The 24,377-nt window shown below is 54.0% G+C and overlaps 3 protein-coding genes and 1 pseudogene across 3 annotated transcripts; 2 read left to right on the top strand and 2 right to left on the bottom strand.

Annotated features, from left to right (window-relative positions):
- The first annotated feature begins 271 nt into the window (after positions 1–271).
- On the top strand, positions 272–3,010 carry LOC137673957 (feather keratin 1-like; annotated as a pseudogene).
- A 3,623-nt stretch (positions 3,011–6,633) lies between these two features.
- Positions 6,634–11,263, bottom strand: LOC137673888 (feather keratin 1-like). The gene is made up of 3 exons (XM_068418947.1): positions 11,250–11,263; positions 7,349–7,397; positions 6,634–6,969 (listed from the first exon to the last, which is right to left on the bottom strand). Exons 1-3 carry the CDS (start codon positions 11,261–11,263, stop codon positions 6,634–6,636), a joined length of 399 nt encoding a protein of 132 aa, XP_068275048.1.
- A 4,453-nt stretch (positions 11,264–15,716) lies between these two features.
- On the bottom strand, positions 15,717–16,037 carry LOC137673910 (feather keratin 1-like). The gene has a single exon (XM_068418983.1). It carries the CDS (start codon positions 16,035–16,037, stop codon positions 15,717–15,719), a length of 321 nt encoding a protein of 106 aa, XP_068275084.1.
- A 629-nt stretch (positions 16,038–16,666) lies between these two features.
- LOC137673956 (uncharacterized) lies at positions 16,667–20,544 on the top strand. Its single transcript, XM_068419020.1, has 5 exons — positions 16,667–16,715; positions 17,300–17,444; positions 19,614–19,692; positions 19,790–19,942; positions 20,194–20,544. Exons 1-5 carry the CDS (start codon positions 16,667–16,669, stop codon positions 20,542–20,544), a joined length of 777 nt encoding a protein of 258 aa, XP_068275121.1.
- The last annotated feature ends 3,833 nt before the right edge of the window (positions 20,545–24,377 follow it).

Here is a 24,377-nt window from a genome sequence, read left to right as displayed (position 1 = left end):
CATGGCTCAAGAGGAAGGACATTCCAGCCCAGCACTCAGGAAAACAAACAGATGTCTCAGCAGACTGGCTTTGGCTAGTATGGGTACACAAGGCGGAGCACCAACGTCAAAAGAAAGCATCCTGGAGGTGGGAGGAGGGATGAGCTGCAAAGGAGGAATTTGGAAATAATTCCTAGACATGTTGGGATGCTGTTAGGGAAGCCAACGCTCAGCCTGCCTTGAATATTGCAAGGGGCATCAAGAGCAACAGGGAAAAACCATCAAGAGCAAGATGGACCCCTGCAAGAGTAGCCAAAGAGTGACAGAGGACAAGGTGGGCTCACTGCTGACTGGGGCAGCTGATTTCCTGAAGAGTGGACAGAGAGCCGGCTGAGGGGAGCCAATGACGTCTCTCTCTCCATCTTTATGTTCTCCCAGGCTTCTGTGCCCTCAGAAAGAGTTGAAGGAAGGAGGGGAAGCCCTCCCAGCTGTGGGTGGGCATCAAATCAAGGCCTGCCTGAGAAAAGTGGACAGCTCATGTGCTCCAGGACAGAGCTACTGTAAAGGGAGACCTAGACTGGCTGGAGGACTGGGCCACAGGAGCCTCGTGGCATTAAGAAGGACAAATGGCAAGTCCTGCCCCTGGAAACGAAGAACCTCTTGCAGCAGTATGGACTGGGGACTGAACTATGCTATATCGTAGAGCCCTCACACCTCATCTGGGTAGATCTGCCCGTGGGGGCATGGTCAGTCTTGGAGAGGGGCATGGAGGGTGGAAGGGAATAGATGCAAGAAAGAGTTGCAGAAAGCATCTACCCATTGGTTGGGACTCATCCCTGGGTCTCAGGCGATATATCTTCTCATGGCATTAATACTTCAGCATGCCTCTTTCCCATGTCCCAAAGGCCTCCTGAGCTTGAGGGACAACCGAGCACCATTGGAGAGGCAAAGAAACTAGCCCCAGCTCCCCATGGAGTGAGAGCTGTCAGGACCCTGCAGTGCCACGTGCTTGAGGATGCTCAGGGAGGGGATGTGCTCAGAAGGGCCTTGGGTACAAAACCAGCTCTCAGGCTACTTCAGAGAGTCAATGCACCCCTGCCCTGCAGGCATAGAGGCAGCTGGGACCTGTCCCAAGATGGCAAAGGAACGCCTTCAGTAGGCAAGATTCCTGGAATAGACTCCCTACGCATGACGAGTCACACTCCAATGTTGGATTGTCCATGTGTCTGCCTTTTGGCATGAGGCCGAGCCAGGAGTGCATGCTGTCTGCAGGCTGGTGTCCCACGCAGGGCTGAATTCCTTTCTGGCCAGGGCAGCTCCATCACGGCCCCCGGAAAACTGTCTCTGAGCACTGGGCTGCAGCCAAGTACACAGCTCCAGGCAGCCCCAATGGCCATTGCCCTCAGCCTGACCTTCTTGCCAGCATTCCCAGAGCTTGGGGAGTGGCAGGATGGCCAGCGTGTTTTGGAAAAGTGGCCAGGACTTTGTGTCTCCCGCTGGTCAGAGTCCAAAGCGTATGGTCAAAGTGCACAGTCATGTGAGGAGAGCGGGAGGAACAAAGCGCTGTCCAGAGCCTCCACACACCCTTCATGTATTGAGGGGAGAGGGGCGCAACTCTCCAGGGCTTGTTGAGGAATCACAGGGTTCATGAGGGCAATGTTCTCCTTCCACAAGCATGCTGAAGGCACTGCTTGGGGACCCCCAGAGACTGCCACGAGAGGGGGTGACTTTGCCAAAGAAACCAGCAAATGTCTCCAGGAAGGAGAAGCTTTCATTGGGAAAAGGCATTTGAAAAGAGTAGTACAGCCCACCTGGGTTCAGAGGCAATGACCCACGACTGCTGGAGGGAGCAGGGAGGCAGTCAGGGAGGGAGAAGGATGCAGCATGTCCTCATTCACAGAAGCCTTTGGGCACCCAGGAGAGGACAGCATTGGTGGGAAGATATGCCCGCCTTCCTGCACAGGGGCTTGATCTCATCTTACCAGATTTCCCCAGACCTATGTCCTCTGTCTGCACAGACACCTCCCAGCACTCGGGGGTACATCTTCTGCCTGTACCAACATGATCCTGCTCAGGAAATTATTGGGCCTCTCACCCCAATATTTCAAAATAGCTTCTGAAGCCTAATGGTCATTTCAGAAATGAGAAAATGAAATGGCAGCATTGACGGAAAACAAAACACAACTTGTGCCATTAGGTTGGATATTTTCTTTTGGAGGTGAGTCTGCTGGAAAATTACTACCCGCATACAGTGACTGTGGCCCTGGGGTGATGCAGGAGCAGTATAAAAGCGGGCCTTTCTCCTCACTCTCTCATCCACTCTTCTCGCCTCCATCTCCTTGGGAACAAGGTGAGTTTGGAGCCCTTTCTTGCATTACTGCTCCTCCTCCTCCTCCTCCTCCTTCTCCTTCTCCGCTGCTCCTCTGATATTTCTCAGCACATTTTTCCTGTGCTGGGTTTTGGAGCTGCTTCCTTGGGAGAAGGAAGGGGGCAGAGAGTGTGGAATGGAGAGAGGTTGGGGCTTGGCTGAGGTCTGTCTCCTGAGCTGTGGGCTAGGTGGGGACCTCCCTGGGCTTCGTCTTACTTGGAGGGCTCTTTTGGGCTGAGGGAAAGAGTCTACCTTTGGTAGGCTGACAGGATACTCAACACCCACCCCTCATGCTTTGTTTACCCTGGCCCTCTCTTCCAGGTGCACCTCCAGTCCCACAACATGTCCTGCTACAACACATGCCTGCCACGCCAGCCCTGCGGCCCAACCCCGCTGGCCAACAGCTGCAATGAGCCCTGTTTTAAGCAGTGCCAGGACTCCACCGTAGTCATCCAGCCCTCCCCTGTGGTGGTGACCCTGCCCGGACCCATCCTCAGCTCCTTCCCACAGAGCACCGCCGTGGGATCCTCCACCTCCGCTGCTGTTGGCAGCATCCTCAGCTCTGAGGGAGTGCCCATCAACTCTGGGGGCTTTGGCCTCGGGGGCTTTGGCCTCGGGGGCTTTGGCAGTGGCTACTGTGGCAGGAGGTGCTTCCCCTGCTAAAGCTGCTGCTGCTGGCCCCAGGGAAGGCCCCCATGGACCCACAAGATGGTACTGGGCTGAGGGCGGAGCATGGGCTTGTTGCTTTCGGAGAGTCTGAGCAACCCCAGCACCCCTTGCAAAAGGACGGGGTCAGCTTGGGCTCTTGGAAAGCACGGCCCATGCCTCCATTTCCCCTCTTCCACTCTCTCCTTTCCCTCCCGTCTCCTTGTTGTCTTGTGCTCCCCTGGGCTGTGAGCCCCACAGAGCCAGCCTAGGGAAGACCTGCTGGCCCTGCTCCCTCTGTGGGACAGGCAGATGGACACCTGGTGGGATCTCTGCCTCAGCCATGGGGTGCAGACTCTTCTCTGCCCCTGGTGCTCTCTGTACTGGGACCCCACTCTGATTGACCTCATTTCCCTCTTTTGACTCATTAAAATTCTTCTGCATCTTAGTCCATGCTTCTGTGTCATCCTTTTCCCTGCAGACACTCTCTGAAGATACCCAGGGAGACACATATTGCTCAGGGGTGGTTCTGGGAGAGGTGTTTTGGGGGTGGTAATGCTGTGATTGTTAATACAGGCTTGCTTTGAGTATACTTAGCCATACTTAGGGTGACACTCTGCTTTTGAGATTTCGCTACCTGTTTGGGGCTGGAAGAGTTACCCAACACAGCTCAATGACCATAGCTACTCAAAAGCTTCTTTTCAGTCTCCTACCAAAGCATTCTCTTCTCCACGCTCAGCAAGCCCCGCACCCTCAGTATCTCATTCGCAAGGAAGTGCTCCAGTTCTCTCACCACCCTGGCCACCCTCTGCTGAACTCATTCCACTTGGTCAAGGTCTTTTTGAATTACAGCCCAAAACTTAACGTAGTGTTCTAGATGCTGTCAAGTGGGTTCTGAGCAGAGTGGAATCATCTATCCCATTGTTGTCCTGGCTACACTCCTGCTCATATAGTCTACGATGTTGATGACAGTCCTTGGTCTTCAGGAAAAGTTCTGAGAGTTTCAGCTGGTTTGATAAGGTCACCACAAAAGCACCTTTTCCTGGCCCTTTCCTACAAGAAAGACCTTGAGGTGCTGGAGCAAGTCCAGAGAAGGGCATCGAAGCTGGTGAAGGGTCTGGAGCACAAGTGTGATGAGGAGCAGCTGAGGGACCTGGGGGTGTTTGGTCTGAAGAAAAGGAGGCTCAGGGGAGAACCTATCTCTCCGTACAACTACCTGAAAGGAGGTTGTAGCAAGGCAGGTGTTTGTCTCTTCTCCCAGGTAACAAGTGATAGGACAAGAAGAAAGAGCATCAAGTCACACCAGGGGAGGTTTAGATTGGATATCAGGAAAAATGTCTTCCCCGAAAGGGTTGTCAAGCATTGTAACAGGCTGCCCAGGGCAGTCGTTTTGTCACCATCCCTGGAGGTATTTAAAAGACATGGAGATTTGGTGCTTAAGGACATAGTTTAGTGGTGGGATTGGCAGTGTCAGATTTATGGTTCAAGTTGATAATCTAAAAGGTCTTTTGGAACCAAAACAATTCTATGATTATATGACAGGCCTTGACAAAGTAGAGCAAGTTCAGCAGAATCAGGAAAGAATGGTGAGGGAAGAGGAAGAGGGAGGAGAGGAGCACTGGCAATTCATCTTGCCCTGCCTACTGCTGAGTTGGGGGAGGAGGCTCGAGAAGAAAATGGCCACAGAGAACAACAGGAGACAGAATGGGAGAACCAGCCTGTACTGGCGTTGGCTGGGATGGAGGTAATTTTCTTCATAGCAGCCCATATGGTGATGTGCTTCAAATGTGTGGCTAAAGCAGTGCACAGAACACACCAAAACTTCAGCTATTACTGCAGAGTGCTTGCACACCATTAAGGCCATCTCTCTCTCTCATTCTGCACCCCCTGCAGTGGAGGCTAGAGGTGGGCAAGCCGCTGGAAGGCGTGCAGCCACGATGGCTGACTGGAATTGACCAAAGGGCTACTCCATGCCATAGAACATCATGCTCAGCAACAAAACTGTGGGCAGTCTTTCCAAAGTAGCCGTTGGTTGGAGAACAGCTGCGAATCGTTCTGCTGGTGTGAAGTGGTAGGTGATTGCCTTTGCAGCACTTTTTTTTTCTCTTTTGTCCCTTCCCCTCTTCGACTGTCCTGATCTTCACCCAAGGGTATTTTGCTCTCTTGCTGTTCCAAATCTCCCCTCATCACACTGGGACAGCGGATGGAGAAAACGGCTGGTGTGTGCTTAGTGCTGTCAGGATCAAGACACTACTCAGGCACACAGGCAGTATATGTTCTCCTCATCTTGCTCCTTCCCTGTCTGTGCCCAGGCTTTCCTGGGAATGTTTCTGGAGAGAGGGAGGCAGGGAGAGACTCAGGGCAGGAAAAGAGGCAGCGGGTGCAGGCTGAGTGTTTCAAAGGGCTGTGCAGCAGCTCTCCAAAGCAGTGCAGTGACCAGCATCAAAGGCTGCAGAGAAGCTTGCAGCCAAGGAAGGGGAGCTGCTGAACTGCAGCACATGACACAGCTGGGCATGATGATACAGGTTGACCCAGAGCCCTGATCAGCAGCTGGCTTGGTAGCAACCAGCCCTGTCTCTCCACACATGCTTCAGCCCCTGAGGAGCAGCAGCCCAAAAGCAGGGCCAGGAAAAGATGCTTTTGTGGTAACACCATCAAAGGAGGTGTGACTCTCAGCACTGTTCCCGGATGCCAAGGACTGTCATCAACATCCTGGACTATATGAGCAGGAGTGCGGCCAAGAGATCGATGGGAGTGACGATCCCACTCTGCTCTGCACTCGTCTGATGGCATCTAGAACACTACTCTAGTGCAAGAAAGCACAAATTCAAGAAAGGTCTTGACCAAGTGGAGCAAGTTCAGCAGAGGGTGTCCAGGATGGTGAGAGGGCTGTAGCACTTGGCTGGGGAAGAGAGGCTGAGGGTGTGGGGCTCACTGAGCATGGAGTAGAGAATGCTTTGGTGGGAGAACTAAAATCATCTCTGGAGTCGCTATGGTCATTGAAGTGTGTCAGATAATTCTACCAAGCCCCAGCTAGGCAGGGAAGTTTAGAAAGCAGAGGGCCACCCTAAGTATGACTAAGCCTGCTCAAAGCAAGCCTGTGTTAACAGTCACTGCACAACCACGCCCAACAACCCCTCTACCAAGTCCTGATCAACATGTGTCTCCGTGGGCACCTTGGTAGAGCATCTGCAGGGGAAAGGACAACACAGAGGCTTGGTCTTGGATGCAGCAGAACTTTAATAAGTCAAAAGATGGAAACGAGGTCGCTTTGAGTGCAGGGAGCACCAGGGGCAGACGAGAGCCTGCGTCACACGGCGGTGACAGAGATGCCACCAGGTGTCCCTCTGCCTGCCCCACAGAGGGAGCAGGGCCAGCAGGTCTTCCCTAAGCTGGCTTTGTGGGGCTCACAGCCCAGGGGAGCACAAGAGAACAAGGAGATGGGAGGGAAAGGAGACAATGGAAGAGGGGAGAGGTGGACACGGGTTGTGCTTTCTGAGAGCCCAAGCTGACCCCTTCCTTTTGCAAGGGGCACTGGGGTTGCTCAGCCCCTATGAAAGCAACAAGCCCATGCTCCTTCACCAGTCTGGTACCATCCTTTGGGTCTGTGGGGACCTTCCCCAGGGCCATTGGCATCACCTTTAGCAGGGGAAGCACCTCCTGCCACAGTAGCCGCTGCCGAAGCCCCCGAGGCCGAAGCCCCCGGAGTTGATGGGCACTCCCTCAGAGCTGAGGATGCTGCCAACAGCAGCGGAGGTGGAGGATCCAACGGCGGTGTTCTGTGGGAAGGAGCTGAGGATGGGTCCGGGCAGGGTCACCACCACAGGGGAGGGCTGGATGAAAACTTGGGAATCCTGGCACTGCCTGACACAGGGCTCATTGCAGCTGTTGGCCAGCGGGGTCGGGCCGCAGGGCTGGCATGGCAGGCAAGGCTGGCACCGGTTGTAGCAGGACATGTTGTGGGGCTGGACGTGCACCTGGGAGAAAGGGCAGGGGAATTAGAGTATGAGGGTGAGGAGCAGCCTATCATGCCAACATGAGGGAGAAAGCCATGGGCTGGGAAGAGAGTTGGAGGTCTTGTAGGGAGGTCCACGGCCTTCTCCTTCCCCTCAGCCCAAAAGTGCCTTGGAAGCACATCCAAGCCCAAGGAGAACCTTTCCTAGCCCATAGCCTAGGAGACACCTAACCAAGGCCCAACTTTTCTCCCTCCCTTGTCTTCTGCCCCCTTCCTTCTCACATGAGAAGCAGCCCCATGACCCCGTGTAGGAGAAAAAGGCAGTTTTGTGCTGAGAAACCCTGGAGCAGGACGAGGCAAAGGATGATGAGAAGGAAGAGGAGACAGGGCTTCAGACTCACCTTGTTCCCAAAGAGACGGAGGCGAGAGGAATGGATGAGAGAGTGAGGAGAAGGGCCGCTTTTATACTGCTCCTGCACCGCCCCAGGCACACAGTCACTGCACGCGGGCAGTAATTTTCCAGCAGACTCACCTCCGCAGCAAAATATCCTACCTAATGGCACATGTTATGTTTTGGTTTCTGTCAACACTGCCATTTATTTTCCTCATTTCTGACATGCCTGGTCTGCCATGCAAGCTCCTTTCATGTGCGAGGATGAGATGCCCAAGGATATCCCGGGTAAGATCGTGTCTGTGCAGGCCAAAGCTGTGCCCCCAAGTGTTGGAGGGGTCCCGTGACAGGCAGGGGATGTTGGCTCGGGACAGTGAAGTGCAATTGTTTGCAATTCCCTTTGCAGGAAGAGGTTTCAGCTTGATGGCCTTTGCTCTGGGGAGAACATTTGCCAGGCTGTCTGAGGATGCACGGCTGGGTTTAGGAAAGCCAAAGCCCACCTGGAATTGAAGCAGGCAAATGACGTGGAGGGCAACAACAAGGTCTTGTTCCAGGTAGGTCAGCATCAAAAGGGAGGCTTGGGCAAAGGCTGAATGGGTCAGCTTCACTGGGGACAAGGGTTACAGGAAAGGTGGAGGTACTCCAAGGGTTCTTGGCCTTGGTCTTTACTGGCAGGATTTGCTGTCAAGAATTCGGGCTCTTGACATTCCTCAGAAAGTCTGGAGCAGGAAAGACTTATGTGCACTAGAGGAGGATCAGGTATGGGGACATTTTAACAGGTTGGGCGGACATGAGTGCATGCAACCTGAGGCCACGCACCCAAGGGAGATGATTGGTGTCAGTACAAGACTGCTCTCAACTCCCTTTGAAAGACACAGCATCAGGGAGTCTGTCTGAGGACTGGAAGAAAGACAATGGGCCTCTTGTCTTCAGGAAGGCCACGAAGGAGGAGACAGGGAACAACAGGCCTGTCGGCCTCGCCTCGATCCCTGCAAACGTGATGGAACAAATCAACCTGTAAGGCCTTTCCCAAGAAGAAAGTACAAGAAGGTGATTGTGAGTGGACAGCATGATTTAAGGAGGGGAAAGCAGGCCTGACCAACCTCACGGCCTTCTTTGATGACTTGTCTAGTTCTGGTGTGTAAGGGACGTTCAGTAAAAGTTTTTAATCTCATCTAACCAAGGCTTTTGGTGCAGTCTCCTGTAACAATCCTGACAGACCAACTGACGAAATATGGGCTAGGGAAGAGGGCAGTGCAGGGGACTGAAATCTGTCATGGATTCTTGTCTCCAATGGTTGTGATGTGTGGCACGAAGTCCAGCTGGCAGCCGACTGGCTGGTGCACCATGGGGGTCCAGAGTGGGGCAAGAGCATGTAACCCCTTCATGCAAAGTCCTGCCGTGGGGGAGGAAAAACCTTCTACGCCACTGCAGGCTGAGACTGATGGGCTGTCAAAGAGCTTTGCAGCAGAGGACGTGAGTCCTGATGGACACCATGAGGCAGCCTTGTGCTGTGGTAGAAATGGCATTTGACAGCATGCTGGGCTGCATTAGGAAGGGGTTTGCTATGAGGTCGAGGAAGGTGATCCCTGAAGAGTGGGCAGAGAGCATGCTGTGGGAAGTCAACACCTTCTCTCTCTCCGTCTTCACCGACAAGGTCTCCCAGGCTGCTGTGCCCTCTGAAAGAGATGAAGGAAGGAGGAGGAGCCTTCCGTGCAGTGGGTGGACATCAAGTCAAGGACTGCCTGAGTAAAGTTGACCCATAGAAGCCAGCTGATGCTCTCCAGGGGAGTGCTGCTGTAAAGGGAGACCCAGACTGGCTGGAGGACTGGGCCACAGGAGCCTCGTGGCACTAAGAAGGACAAATGGCAAGTCCTGCATCTGGAAAGGAAGAACATCTTGCAGCAGTACGGCCTGGGGAATGAACTGTGCTACGATCTCAGAGCCCTCAGACCTCTGTGGTGAGAGGGGGTGAGCCTTGTGGAGAGACTTGGACGGTGGAAGGGAACAGATGCACAGGCCTCATTTTCCTGGCCAAAGAGACCGGGCTGCAGTGGGGAGCTCTCCTGAATGTCCCATGGAGGGATAGAAAGGATTTCAGAAAACATCTCCCCACTGATTGGGACTCATCCCTGGGTCCCATGTGGTACATCTTCTCCTGGCATTAGTGCTTCGGAATGTCTCCTTTCCCATGCCCCAAAGGACGACTCAGCCTGGAGCACAACCCAACACCACTGGGGAGGCAAGGAAACTCACCCAAATCTACAGTGAACGGAGCGCTGTCAGGACCCTGCAGTGCCACGTGCCTGAGAATGCTCAGGGAGGGGATGTGCTCAGAAGGTCGTGGGTACAAAAACATCTCTCAAAGACGTCAAGGAGAGATGCACTTCCCTGCCCTGCAGACATGGAGGCAGCTGGGACGCGTCCCAGGAGGGCAAGGGAATGTCTTTAGTAGGCAAGCTTTGTGGGGTAGACTCTCCCTACCCATGGTGAGTCACACGCTAATTTGGGATTGTGCGTGTGTCAGTGTTTTGGCGTGAGGCCAAGCCAGGAGTGTGTGCTGTCTTCAGGCCCATGTCCCATGCAGGGCTGAATTTGCCTGCGGCCAGGGCAGCTCCATCCACAGCCCAGGAGAACTGGTCCAAGCACTGGCCTGTACCCGAGTTCACAGCTGCAGGCAGCTGCAACGGCCATTGTGCTCAGCATGACCTTCTTGCTGGCACTCCCACAGATGGGGGGTTGCAGGACAGTCAGCGTGTTTTGGAAAAGTGTCTCCTGCTGGTCAGGTCCAAAGCGTGCAGCCAAAGTGCGTGGTGGTGTGAAGAGAGTGGGAGGAATGAGACAGTGTCCTAAGCCCCAACACATCCCCTCATGTAGTGAGGAGGGCCCAGTCTCCACCAGGCTTGTTGAGTAATCATGCTGTTTAGAAGGGTAATGTTTTCCTTCTTCATGCCTGCTGATGGCAGTGATCAGAGACCCACAGAGACTGCCACGAGAGGGGGAAGACTTTGCCAAAAAACTGGTAAAGTACTGGGGGAGAAGGATGCATCACATCGTCAGGCACAGGAGCCTTTGGGTAGCCAGGGTGGACTGCATTGGCAGGAGAATATGGGCACCTTCTTGTCATGGGGGTTGAAAGCAACCTCACCAGATTTCCTCAGTTCATTGTCCGTTGTCTACACAGATGCCTCCTGCACTTGGGGGTACAGCTTCTGCCTGTACTGCCATGATACTTTCTGGGAAATCCTTGGGCCTGTCATCCAGGTACTTGAAAGGAGCCTCCATACCTAATGGGCATGTCAAGAATGAGGAAATGTAATGGCAGTAGTGATAGAAAACAAAACACAGGCTGTGCCATTAGGTAGGATATTTTGCTGTGGAGGTGAGTCTGCTGGAAAATTACTGCCCGCGTGCAGTGACTGTGTGCCTGAGGCGGTGTGGGAGCAGTATAAAAGCGGGCCCTTGTCCTCACTCTCTCATCCACTCCTCTCGCCTCCATCTCCTTGGGAAGAAGGTGAGCCTGAAGCCCTTTCTCCTCTTCCTGCTTTTCTTCTTTCGCCTTATCCTCCTGCAGGATTTCCCAGCGCAAAACTGCCTTTTTGTCCTGCGCTGGGTCATGGGGCTGCATTTCATGGGAGAAGGAAGGGCGTAGAAGGTGAGGCAGGGGTGGAAGTTGGGGCTTGGTTAGGTGTCTCCTGAGCTATGGGCTAGGAAGGGATCTCCCTGGACTTGGTCGCTCTTGGCAGGGCTCTTTTGGGTTGACGGGAAGGAGATGCCCGTGGACATTCTTACATAGCCTCCAGCTCTCGGCTACAGCTCGTGGCTTTTCTCCCTCGTGTTGGGGTGCCAGACTGCTCCTCACCCATCCCTCTTGCCCTGCTTCCCCTTGTCCTTTCTCCCAGGTGCACGTCCAGCCCCAAGACATGTCCTGCTACAACCGGTGCCAGCCTTGCCTGCCATGCCAGCCCTGCGGCCCGACCCCGCTGGCCAACAGCTGCAATGAGCCCTGTGTCAGGCAGTGCCAGGACTCCCACGTTGTCATTGAGCCCTCCCCTGTGGTGGTGACCCTGCCCGGACCCATCCTCAGCTCCTTCCCACAGAACACCGCCGTGGGATCCTCCACCTCCGCTGCTGTTGGCAGCATCCTCAGCTCTGAGGGAGTGCCCATCAACTCTGGGGGCTTTGGCCTCGGGGGCTTCGGCCTCGGGGGCTTCGGCAGTGGCTACTGTGGCAGGAGGTGCTTCCCCTGCTAAAGGTGATGCCGATGGCCCTGGGAAGGCCCCCACGGACTCACAGGATGGTACCGGACTGGGGATGGAGCATGGGCTTGTTGCTTTCAGAGGTGCTGAGCAACCCCAGCGCCCCTTGCAAAGGTCGGGGTCAGCCTGGGCTCTCAGAAAGCACATCCCATGTCCACCTCTCCCCTCTTCCATTGTCTCCTTTCCCTCCCATCTCCTTGTTCTCTTGTGCTCCCCTGCGCTATGAGCCCCACAAAGCCAGCCTAGGGAAGACCTGCTGGCCCTGCTCCCTCTGTGGGGCAGGCAGATGGACAGCTGGTGGCATCTCTGCTACAGCCATGTCTTCCCCTGGTGCTCCCTGCACTCAGAACGACCTCGTTTCCATCTTTTGACTCATTAAAGTTCTGCTGCATTCCAGCCTGCGCTTCTGTGTCATCCTTTTCCCTGCAGATGCTCTCCCGAGATGCCCAGGGAGACAGATGTTGCTCAGGGGGGGCTTTTGGGAGGGGCTTGTTGGGGGTGGTTTTGCAGTGATAGTCAACACAGGCTTGCATCTAGTATGCTTAGTCGTATGATCCTCTAGCTTCTAAATTTGTCTGCCTCTTTGCGTCTGGATAGAATTACCCAACATAGTTCAGTGACTACCACCCACTTTGTTGTGCACAACTTTTCTTTTTCCTTGGTAAGCTCAACACTGGGATGCAAGTAGTCAGGAGGGAATGTGGTATTGACAAGACACAGGCACTAGCTTCCCAGGAGATGCCAGCATCTCCCATCCTAACCACAGCATTCTCAAAGAGAAGAACAAAGTGCAGTGGGCTGCCTTACTGTAGAACCATTGTATAGAATCATAGAATGATTTGGATTGGAAGAGACCTTTAAAGATCATCTAGTCCACCCCCCCTGCCATGGGCAGGCATAGCTGTCACTACATCGCACTACGCACAATTCCGTGAAACCTGACCTTGAACACTGGTAATGATGGGGCATCCCATCGTTCTCTGGGCAACCTTTTCAGGTATCTCAGCACCCTCATCGCAATAAATTCTTATGTCCAACCTACACCTGCCCTATTTCAGTTTAAAGTGTTGCTCCTTGTCCTGTCACTGCAGGCCTTGATAATGTCCCTCTCTGACTTCATTATAAGCCCCCTTTATATATTGAAAGGCTGCAACAAGTTTTCCCCAGAGCTTTCTCCAGACTGAAACACCCAACTCCTTCAGCCTTTCTTCACAGGAGAGCTGTTGCAGCCCTCTCATCATTCTTGGAGCCCTTCTCTGGAGCTGCTCGAACAGGTCCATCTCTTTTTTGTACTGGGGACCCAGACTGCATGCAGTACTCCAGGTGGGGTCTAACAAGAGTAGACTAGAAGTGGAGAATCACCGCCCTCGACGTGCTGGCCACGCTTCTTTCGATGTAGCCCAGGGTACACTTGGCTTTCTGGGCTGCAAGCGCACATTGCTGGCTCATGTCTAACTTTTCAACCTTCAGTATCTCCAAGTCCTTCTCTGCAGGGCTGCACTCAACCATTCATCCGCGAGTCTGTACTGATATTGAGGATTGCCCCAACCCACGTGCAGGGACTTGCACTTGGCCTTGTTGACGTTTTACAGGAGACCATTCCTCAAGCTGTGAAGATCCTTCTAGACAGCATCCCTTCCCAGAAGCATATCAGTTGCGCCCCTCAGCTTGGTGTTATCCACAAACTTGCTCTGGTTGCACTCAATCCCACTGTCTATGTCATGATGAAAACATGAAGTAGGATTGGTTCCAGTACAGACCCCCAAAGGACACTACTCGTCACTGGTTTCCACTTAGACATTGAGCCATTGACTGTAACTCCTTGGATGCAGCCAAAGTGCCCTTGGGGCACTGTCACTTGCAGGTGAGGAAGGCATCCATGACTCTGCCAGAGTCCCTGGCCATCAGGCTCGGCTTTGCTGAGCCTCTGCTCAGACATTCTCTCTTGACCTCGGTGCACTTGCTGCAGAAAGGGCGCATGGCCACTGCTGATGCCAGCTGAGGAGCCTGGGCTGTGGAAGGCCCTGGGAGGGCAGCAGCACCACAAGCTCCTGGGAAGTGGGCAAGAGGGGAAAGGTAGAGGGAGGAGAGGAGCACCGGCAATTCATCTTGCCCTGGCTGCCATTGTGCTGGGGGAGGAGGCTTGAGAAGGAAATGGCCACAGAGGACAACAGGAGAAGGAATGGGAGAACCAGCCTTTACTGGCGTTGGCTGGGATGGAGGTAATTTTCTTCATAGCAGCCCATATGGTGATGTGCTTCAAATGTGTGGCTAAAGCAGGGCACAGAACACACCAAAATTTCAGCTATTGCTGCACAGTGCTTGCACACCATTAAGGCCATCTCTCTCTCTCATTCTGCACCCCCTGCAGTGGAGGCTAGAGGTGGGCAAGCCGCTGGAAGGCGTGCAGCCACGATGGCTGACTGGAATTGACCAAAGGGCTACTCCATGCCGTAGAACATCATGCTCAGCAACAAAACTGTGGGCAGTCTTTCCACAGTAGCCGTTGGTTGGAGAACGGCTGCGCATCGTTCTGCTGGTGTGAGGTGGTAGGTGATTGCCTTTGCAGCACTTTTTTTTTCTCTTTTGTCCCTTCCCCTCTTCGACTGTCCTGATCTTCACCCAAGGGTATTTTGCTCTCTTGCTGTTCCAAATCTCCCCTCATCACACTGGGACAGCGGATGGAGAAAACGGTTGGTGTGTGCTTAGTGCTGTCAGGATCAAGACACTACTCAGGCACACAGGCAGTATATGTTCTCCTCATCTTGCTCCTTCCCTGTCTGTGCCCAGGCTTTCCTGGGAATGTTTCTGGAGAGAGGGAGGCAGGGAGAGACTCAGGGCAGGAAAAGAGGCAGCGGGTGCAGGCTGAGTGTTTCAAAGGGCTGTGCAGCAGCTCTCCAAAGCAGTGCAGTGACCAGCATCAAAGGCTGCAGAGAAGCTTGCAGCCAAGGAAGGGGAGCTGCTGAACTGCAGCACATGACACAGCTGGGCATGATGATACAGGTTGACCCAGAGCCCTGATCAGCAGCTGGCTTGGTAGCAACCAGCCCTGTCTTTCCACACATGCTTCAGCCCCTGAGGAGCAGCAGCCCAAAAGCAGGGCCAGGAAAAGATGCTTTTGTGATAACACCATCAAAGGAGGTGTGACTCTCAGCACTGTTCCCGGATGCCAAGGACTGTCATCCACATCCTGGACTATATGAGCAGGAGTGCGGCCAAGAGATCAATGGGAGTGACGATCCCACTCTGCTCTGCACTCGTCTGATGGCATCTAGAACACTACTCTAGTGCAAGAAAGCACAAATTCAAGAAAGGTCTTGACCAAGTGGAGCAAGTTCAGCAGAGGGTGTCCAGGATGGTGAGAGGGCTGTAGCACTTGGCTGGGGAAGAGAGGCTGAGGGCGTGGGGCTCAATGAGCATGGAGTAGAGAATGCTTTGGTGGGAGAACTAAAATCATCTCTGGAGTCGCTATGGTCGTTGAAGTGTGTCAGATAATTCCACCAAGCCCCAGCTAGGCAGGGAAGTTTAGAAAGCAGAGGGCCACCCTAAGTATGACTAAGCCTGCTCAAAGCAAGCCTGTGTTAACAGTCACTGCACAACCACGCCCAACAACCCCTCTACCAAGTCCTGATCAACATGTGTCTCCGTGGGCATCTTGGTAGAGCATCTGCAGGGGAAAGGACAACACAGAGGCTTGGTCTTGGATGCAGCAGAACTTTAATAAGGCAAAAGATGGAAACGAGGTAGCTCTGAGTGCAGGGAGCACCAGGGGCAGACGAGAGCCTTCGTCACACAGTGGTGACAGAGATGCCACCAGGTGTCCCTCTGCCTGCCCCACAGAGGGAGCAGGGCCAGCAGGTCTTCCCTAAGCTGGCTTTGTGGGGCTCACAGCCCAGAGGAGCACAAGAGAAGAAGGAGATGGGAGGGAAAGGAGAGAGTGGAAGAGGGGAAATGGAGGCATGGGCCGTGCTTTCTGAGAGCCCAGGCTGACCCCTTCCTTTTGCAAGGGGTGCTGGGGTTGCTCAGCACCTCTGAAAGCAACAAGCCCATGCTCCTTCCCCAGTCTGGTACCATCCTCTGGGTGCATGGGGACCTTCCCCAGGGCCATCGGCATCACCTTTAGCAGGGGAAGCACCTCCTGCCACAGTAGCCACTGCCGAAGCCCCCGAGGCCAAGGCCCCCGAGGCCGAAGCCCCCGGAGTTGATGGGCACTCCCTCAGAGCTGAGGATGCTGCCAACAGCAGCGGAGGTGGAGGATCCCACGGCGGTGTTCTGTGGGAAGGAGCTGAGGATGGGTCCGGGCAGGGTCACCACCACAGGGGAGGGCTGGATGTAGACGTGGGAATCCTGGCACTGCCTGACACAGGGCTCATTGCAGCTGTTGGCCAGCGGGGTGGGGCCGCAGGGCTGGCATGGCAGGCACTGGTTGTAGCAGGACATGTCTTGGGGCTGGACGTGCACCTGGGAGAGAGGGCAAGGGAATTAGTGCATGAGGGTGAGGAGCAGCCTGTCACCCCAACACGAGGGAGAAAGCCATGGGCTGGGAAGAGAGTTGGAGGTCTTGTAGGGAGGTCCACGGCCTTCTCCTTCCCCTCAGCCCAAAAGTGCCTTGGAAGCACAACCAAGCCCAAGGAGAACCTTTCCTAGCCCATAGCCTAGGAGACACCTAACCGAGGCCCAACTTTTCTCCCTCCCTTGTCTTCTGCCCCCTTCCTTCTCACATGACAAGCAGCCCTATGACCCCGTGTAGGAGAAAAAGGCAGTTTTGTGCTGAGAAACCCTGGAGCAGGACGAGGCAAAGGATGATGAGAAGGAAGAGGAGACAGGGCTTCAGACTCACCTTGTTCCCAAGGAGATGGAGGCGAGAGGAATGGATGAGAGAGTGAGGAGAAGGGCTGCTTTTATACTGCTCCTGCACCGCCCCAGGCACACAGTCACTGCACGCGGGCAGTAATTTTCCAGCAGACTCACCTCCACAGCAAAATATCCTACCTAATGGCACATGTTATGTTTTGGTTTCTGTCAACACTGCCATTTATTTTCCTCATTTCTGACATGCCTGGTCTGCCATGCAAGCTCCTTTCATGTGCGAGGATGAGATGCCCAAGGATATCCCGGGTAAGATCGTGTCTGTGCAGGCCAAAGCTGTGCCCCCAAGTGTTGGAGGGGTCCCGTGACAGGCAGGGGATGTTGGCTCGGGACAGTGAAGTGCAATTGTTTGCAATTCCCTTTGCAGGAAGAGGTTTCAGCTTGATGGCCTTTGCTCTGGGGAGAACATTTGCCAGGCTGTCTGAGGATGCACGGCTGGGTTTAGGAAAGCCAAAGCCCACCTGGAATTGAAGCAGGCAAATGACGTGGAGGGCAACAACAAGGTCTTGTTCCAGGTAGGTCAGCATCAAAAGGGAGGCTTGGGCAAAGGCTGAATGGGTCAGCTTCACTGGGGACAAGGGTTACAGGAAAGGTGGAGGTACTCCAAGGGTTCTTGGCCTTGGTCTTTACTGGCAGGATTTGCTGTCAAGAATTCGGGCTCTTGACATTCCTCAGAAAGTCTGGAGCAGGAAAGACTTATGTGCACTAGAGGAGGATCAGGTATGGGGACATTTTAACAGGTTGGGCGGACATGAGTGCATGCAACCTGAGGCCACGCACCCAAGGGAGATGATTGGTGTCAGTACAAGGCTGCTCTCAACTCCCTTTGAAAGACACGGCATCAGGGAGTCTGTCTGAGGACTGGAAGAAAGACAATGGGCCTTTTGTCTTCAGGAAGGCCACGAAGGAGGAGACAGGGAACAACAGGCCGGTCGGCCTCGCCTCGATCCCTGCAAACGTGATGGAACAAATCAATCTGTAAGGCCTTTCCCAAGACGAAAGGAAAAGAAGGTGATTGTGAGTGGACAGCATGATTTAAGGAGGGGAAAGCAGGCCTGACCAACCTCACGGCCTTCTTTGGTGACTTGTCTGGTTCTGGTGTGTAAGGGACGTTCAGTAAAAGTTTTTAATCTCATCTAACCAAGGCTTTTGGTGCTGTCTCCTGTAACAATCCTGACAGACCAACTGACGAAATATGGGCTAGGGAAGAGGGCAGTGCAGGGGACTGAAATCTGTCATGGATTCTTGTCTCCAATGGTTGTGATGTGTGGCACGAAGTCCAGCTGGCAGCCGACTGGCTGGTGCACCATGGGGGTCCAGAGTGGGGCAAGAGCATGTAACCCCTTCATGCAAAGTCCTGCCGTGGGGGAGGAAAAACCTTCTGCGCCACTGCAGGCTGAGACTGATGGGCTGTCAAAGAGCTTTGCAGCAGAGGACGTGAGTCCTGATGGACACCATGAGGCAGCCTTGTGCTGTGGTAGAAATGGCATTTGACAGCATGCTGGGCTGCATTAGGAAGGGGTTTGCTATGAGGTCGAGGAAGGTGATCCCTGAAGAGTGGGCAGAGAGCATGCTGTGGGAAGTCAACACCTTCTCTCTCTCAGTCTTCACCGACAAGGTCTCCCAGGCTGCTGTGCCCTCTGAAAGAGATGAAGGAAGGAGGAGGAGCCTTCCGTGCAGTGGGTGGACATCAAATCAAGGACTGCCTGAGTAAAGTTGACCCGTAGAAGCCAGCTGATGCTCTCCAGGGGAGTGCTGCTGTAAAGGGAGACCCAGACTGGCTGGAGGACTGGGCCACAGGAGCCTCGTGGCATTAAGAAGGACAAATGGCAAGTCCTGCATCTGGAAAGGAAGAACATCTTGCAGCAGTACGGCCTGGGGAATGAACTGTGCTACGATCTCAGAGCCCTCAGACCTCCTCTGTGGTGAGAGGGGGTGAGCCTTGTGGAGAGACTTGGACGGTGGAAGGGAACAGATGCACAGGCCTCATTTTCCTGGCCAAAGAGACCGGGCTGCAGTGGGGAGCTCTCCTGAATGTCCCATGGAGGGATAGAAAGGATTTCAGAAAACATCTCCCCACTGATTGGGATGCATCCCTGGGTCCCATGTGGTACATCTTCTCCTGGCATTAGTGCTTCGGAATGTCTCCTTTCCCATGCCCCAAAGGACGACTCAGCCTGGAGCACAACCCAACACCACTGGGGAGGCAAGGAAACTCACCCAATCTACAGTGAACGGAGCGCTGTCAGGACCCTGCAGTGCCACGTGCCTGAGAATGCTCAGGGAGGGGACGTGCTCAGAAGGTCGTGGGTACAAAAACATCTCTCAAAGACGTCAAGGAGAGATGCACTTCCCTGCCCTGCAGACATGGAGGCAGCTGGGACGCGTCCCAGGAGGGCAAGGGAATGTCTTTAGTAGGCAAGCTTTGTGGGGTAGACTCTCCCTACCCATGGTGAGTCACACTCTAATTTGGGATTGTGCGTGTGTCAGTGTTTTGGCGTGAGGCCAAGCCAGGAGTGTGTGCTGTCTTCAGGCCCATGTCCCATGCAGGGCTGAATTTGCCTGCGGCCAGGGCAGCTCCATCCACAGCCCAGGAGAACTGGTCCAAGCACTGGCCTGTACCCGAGTTCACAGCTGCAGGCAGCTGCAACGGCCATTGTGCTCAGCATGACCTTCTTGCTGGCACTCCCACAGATGGGGGGTTGCAGGACAGTCAGCGTATTTTGGAAAAGTGTCTCCTGCTGGTCAGGGTCCAAAGCGTGCAGCCAAAGTGCGTGGTGGTGTGAAGAGAGTGGGAGGAACGAGACAGTGTCCTAAGCCCCAACACATCCCCTCATGTAGTGAGGAGGGCCCAGTCTCCACCAGGCTTGTTGAGTAATCATGCTGTTTAGAAGGGTAATGTTTTCCTTCTTCATGCCTGCTGAAGGCAGTGATCAGAGACCCACAGAGACTGCCACGAGAGGGGAAGACTTTGCCAAAAAACTGGTAAAGTACTGGGGGAGAAGGATGCATCACATCGTCAGGCACAGGAGCCTTTGGGTAGCCAGGGTGGACTGCATTGGCAGGAGAATATGGGCACCTTCTTGTCATGGGGGTTGAAAGCAACCTCACCAGATTTCCTCAGTTCATTGTCCGTTGTCTACACAGATGCCTCCTGCACTTGGGGTACAGCTTCTGCCTGTACTGCCATGATACTTTCTGGGAAATCCTTGGGCCTGTCATCCAGGTACTTGAAAGGAGCCTCCATACCTAATGGGCATGTCAAGAATGAGGAAATGTAATGGCAGTAGTGATAGAAAACAAAACACAGGCTGTGCCATTAGGTAGGATATTTTGCTGTGGAGGTGAGTCTGCTGGAAAATTACTGCCCGCGTGCAGTGACTGTGTGCCTGAGGCGGTGCGGGAGCAGTATAAAAGCGGGCCCTTCTCCTCACTCTCTCATCCACTCCTCTCGCCTCCATCTCCTTGGGAAGAAGGTGAGCCTGAAGCCCTTTCTCCTCTTCCTGCTTTTCTTCTTTCGCCTTATCCTCCTGCAGGATTTCCCAGCGCAAAACTTGGTAGCTCTTGGCAGGGCTCTTTTGGGTTGACGGGAAGGAGATGCCCGTGGACATTCTTACATAGCCTCCAGCTCTCGGCTACAGCTCGTGGCTTTTCTCCCTCGTGTTGGGGTGCCAGGCTGCTCCTCACCCATCCCTCTTGCTCTGCTTCCCCTTGTCCTTTCTCCCAGGTGCACGTCCAGCCCCAAGACATGTCCTGCTACAACCGGTGCCAGCCTTGCCTGCCATGCCAGCCCTGCGGCCCGACCCCGCTGGCCAACAGCTGCAATGAGCCCTGTGTCAGGCAGTGCCAGGACTCCCACGTTGTCATTGAGCCCTCCCCTGTGGTGGTGACCCTGCCCGGACCCATCCTCAGCTCCTTCCCACAGAACACCGCCGTGGGATCCTCCACCTCTGCTGCTGTTGGCAGCATCCTCAGCTCTGAGGGAGTGCCCATCAACTCTGGGGGCTTCGGCCTCGGGGGCTTCGGCCTCGGGGGCTTCGGCAGTGGCTACTGTGGCAGGAGGTGCTTCCCCTGCTAAAGGTGATGCTGAAGGCCCTGGGAAGGCCCCCACGGACTCACAGGATTGTACCGGACTGGGGATGGAGCATGGGCTTGTTGCTTTCAGAGGCGCTGAGCAACCCCAGCGCCCCTTGCAAAGGTCGGGGTCAGCCTGGGCTCTCAGAAAGCACAACCCGTGTCCACCTCTCCCCTCTTCCATTGTCTCCTTTCCCTCCCATTTCCTTGTTGTCTTGTGCTCCCCTGGGCTGTGAGCCCCACAAAGCCAGCCTAGGGAAGACCTGCTGGCCCTGCTCCCTCTGTGGGGCAGGCAGATGGACAGCTGGTGGCATCTCTGCTACAGCCATGTCTTCCCCTGGTGCTCCCTGCACTCAGAACGACCTCGTTTCCATCTTTTGACTCATTAAAGTTCTGCTGCATTCCAGCCTGCGCTTCTGTGTCATCCTTTTCCCTGCAGATGCTCTCCCGAGATGCCCAGGGAGACAGATGTTGCTCAGGGGGGGCTTTTGGGAGGGGCTTGTTGGGGGTGGTTTTGCAGTGATAGTCAACACAGGCTTGCATCTAGTATGCTTAGTCGTATGATCCTCTAGCTTCTAAATTTGTCTGCCTCTTTGCGTCTGGATAGAACTACCCAACATAGTTCAGTGACTACCACCCACTTTGTTGTGCACAACTTTTCTTTTTCCTTGGTAAGCTCAACACTGGGATGCAAGTAGTCAGGAAGGAATGTGGTATTGACAAGACACAGGCACTAGCTTCCCAGGAGATGCCAGCATCTCCCATCCTAACCACAGCATTCTCAAAGAGAAGAACAAAGTGCAGTGGGCTGCCTTACTGTAGAACCATTGTATAGAATCATAGAATGATTTGGATTGGAAGAGACCTTTAAAGATCATCTAGTCCACCCCCCCTGCCATGGGCAGGCATAGCTGTCACTACATCGCACTATGCACAATTCCGTGAAACCTGACCTTGAACACTGGTAATGATGGGGCATCCCATCGTCCTCTGGGCAACCTTTTCAGGTATCTCAGCACCCTCATCGCAATAAATTCTTATGTCCAACCTACACCTGCCCTATTTCAGTTTAAAGTGTTGCTCCTTGTCCTGTCACTGCAGGCCTTGATAATGTCCCTCTCTGACTTCATTATAAGCCCCCTTTATATATTGAAAGGCTGCAACAAGTTTTCCCCAGAGCTTTCTCCAGACTGAAACACCCAACTCCTTCAGCCTTTCTTCACAGGAGAGCTGTTGCAGCCCTCTCATCATTCTTGGAGCCCTTCTCTGGAGCTGCTCGAACAGGTCCATCTCTTTTTTGTACTGGGGACCCAGACTGCATGCAGTACTCCAGGTGGGGTCTAACAAGAGTAGACTAGAAGTGGAGAATCACCGCCCTCGACGTGCTGGCCACGCTTCTTTCGATGTAGCCCAGGGTACACTTGGCTTTCTGGGCTGCAAGCGCACATTGCTGGCTCATGTCTAACTTTTCAACCTTAGGTATCTCCAAGTCTTTCTCTGCAGGGCTGCACTCAACCATTCATCCGCGAGTCTGTACTGATATTGAGGATTGCCCCAACCCACGTGCAGGGACTTGCACTTGGCCTTGTTGACGTTTTACAGGAGACCATTCCTCAAGCTGTGAAGATCCTTCTAGACAGCATCCCTTCCCAGAAGCATATCAGTTGCACCCCTCAGCTTGGTGTTATCCACAAACTTGCTCTGGTTGCACTCAATCCCACTGTCTATGTCATGATGAAAACATGAAGTAGGATTGGTTCCAGTACAGACCCCCAAAGGACACTACTCGTCACTGGTTTCCACTTAGACATTGAGCCATTGACTGTAACTCCTTGGATGCAGCCAAAGTGCCCTTGGGGCACTGTCACTTGCAGGTGAGGAAGGCATCCATGACTCTGCCAGAGTCCCTGGCCATCAGGCTCGGCTTTGCTGAGCCTCTGCTCAGACATTCTCTCTTGACCTCGGTGCACTTGCTGCAGAAGGGGCGCATGGCCACTGCTGATGCCAGCTGAGGAGCCTGGGCTGTGGAAGGCCCTGGGAGGGCAGCAGCACCACAAGCTCCTGGGAAGTGGGCAAGAGGGGAAAGGTAGAGGGAGGAGAGGAGCACCGGCAATTCATCTTGCCCTGGCTGCCATTGTGCTGGGGGAGGAGGCTTGAGAAGGAAATGGCCACAGAGGACAACAGGAGAAGGAATGGGAGAACCAGCCTTTACTGGCGTTGGCTGGGATGGAGGTAATTTTCTTCATAGCAGCCCATATGGTGATGTGCTTCAAATGTGTGGCTAAAGCAGTGCACAGAACACACCAAAATTTCAGCTATTGCTGCACAGTGCTTGCACACCATTAAGGCCATCTCTCTCTCTCATTCTGCACCCCTTGCAGTGGAGGCTAGAGGTGGGCAAGCCGCTGGAAGGCGTGCAGCCACGATGGCTGACTGGAATTGACCAAAGGGCTACTCCATGCCGTAGAACATCATGCTCAGCAACAAAACTGTGGGCAGTCTTTCCAAAGTAGCCGTTGGTTGGAGAATGGCTGCGCATCATTCTGCTGGTGTGAGGTGGTGGGTGATTGCCTTTGCAGCATTTGTTTTTTTCTCTTTGTCCCTTCCCCTCTTCGACTGTCCTGATCTTCACCCAAGGGTATTTTGCTCTCTTGCTGTTCCAAATCTCCCCTCATCACACTGGGACAGCAGATGGAGAAAACGGCTGGTGTGTGCTTAGTGCTGTCAGGATCAAGACACTACACAGGCACACAGGCAGTATATGTTCTCCTCATCTTGCTCCTTCCCTGTCTGTGCCCAGGCTTTCCTGGGAATGTTTCTGGAGAGAGGGAGGCAGGGAGAGACTCAGGGCAGGAAAAGAGGCAGCGGGTGCAGGCTGAGTGTTTCAAAGGGCTGTGCAGCAGCTCTCCAAAGCAGTGCAGTGACCAGCACCAAAGGCTGCAGAGAAGCTTGCAGCCAAGGAAGGGGAGCTGCTGAACTGCAGCACATGACACCGCTGGGCATGATGATACAGGTTGACCCAGAGCCCTGATCAGCAGCTGGCTTGGTAGCAACCAGCCCTGTCTCTCCACACATGTTTCAGCCCCTGAGGAGCAGCAGCCCAAAAGCAGGGCCAGGAAAAGATGCTTTTGTGGTAACACCATCAAAGGAGGTGTGACTCTCAGCACTGTTCCCGGATGCCAAGGACTGTCATCAACATCCTGGACTATATGAGCAGGAGTGCAGCCAGGAGATCGATGGGAGTGACGATCCCACTCTGCTCTGCACTCGTCTGATGGCATCTAGAACACTACTCTAGTGCAAGAAAGCACAAATTCAAGAAAGGTCTTGACCAAGTGGAGCAAGTTCAGCAGATGGTGTCCAGGATGGTGAGAGGGCTGTAGCACTTGGCTGGGGAAGAGAGGCTGAGGGCGTGGGGCTCACTGAGCATGGAGTAGAGAATGCTTTGGTGGGAGAACTAAAATCATCTCTGGAGTCGCTATGGTCATTGAAGTGTGTCAGATAATTCCACCAAGCCCCAGCTAGGCAGGGAAGTTTAGAAAGCAGAGGGCCACCCTAAGTATGACTAAGCCTGCTCAAAGCAAGCCTGTGTTAACAGTCACTGCACAACCACGCCCAACAACCCCTCTACCAAGTCCTGATCAACATGTGTCTCCATGGGCATCTTGGTAGAGCATCTGCAGGGGAAAGGACAACACAGAGGCTTGGTCTTGGATGCAGCAGAACTTTAATAAGGCAAAAGATGGAAACGAGGTAGCTCTGAGTGCAGGGAGCACCAGGGGCAGACGAGAGCCTTCGTCACACAGTGGTGAGAGAGATGCCACCAGGTGTCCCTCT

Source organism: Nyctibius grandis, chromosome 26, assembly GCF_013368605.1.
Source record: "Nyctibius grandis isolate bNycGra1 chromosome 26, bNycGra1.pri, whole genome shotgun sequence".
Taxonomy (NCBI): Eukaryota; Metazoa; Chordata; class Aves; order Nyctibiiformes; family Nyctibiidae; genus Nyctibius; species Nyctibius grandis.
The sequence above is the reverse complement of the archived record's forward strand: the minus strand, read 5'-3'. Positions and strand labels throughout refer to the sequence as shown.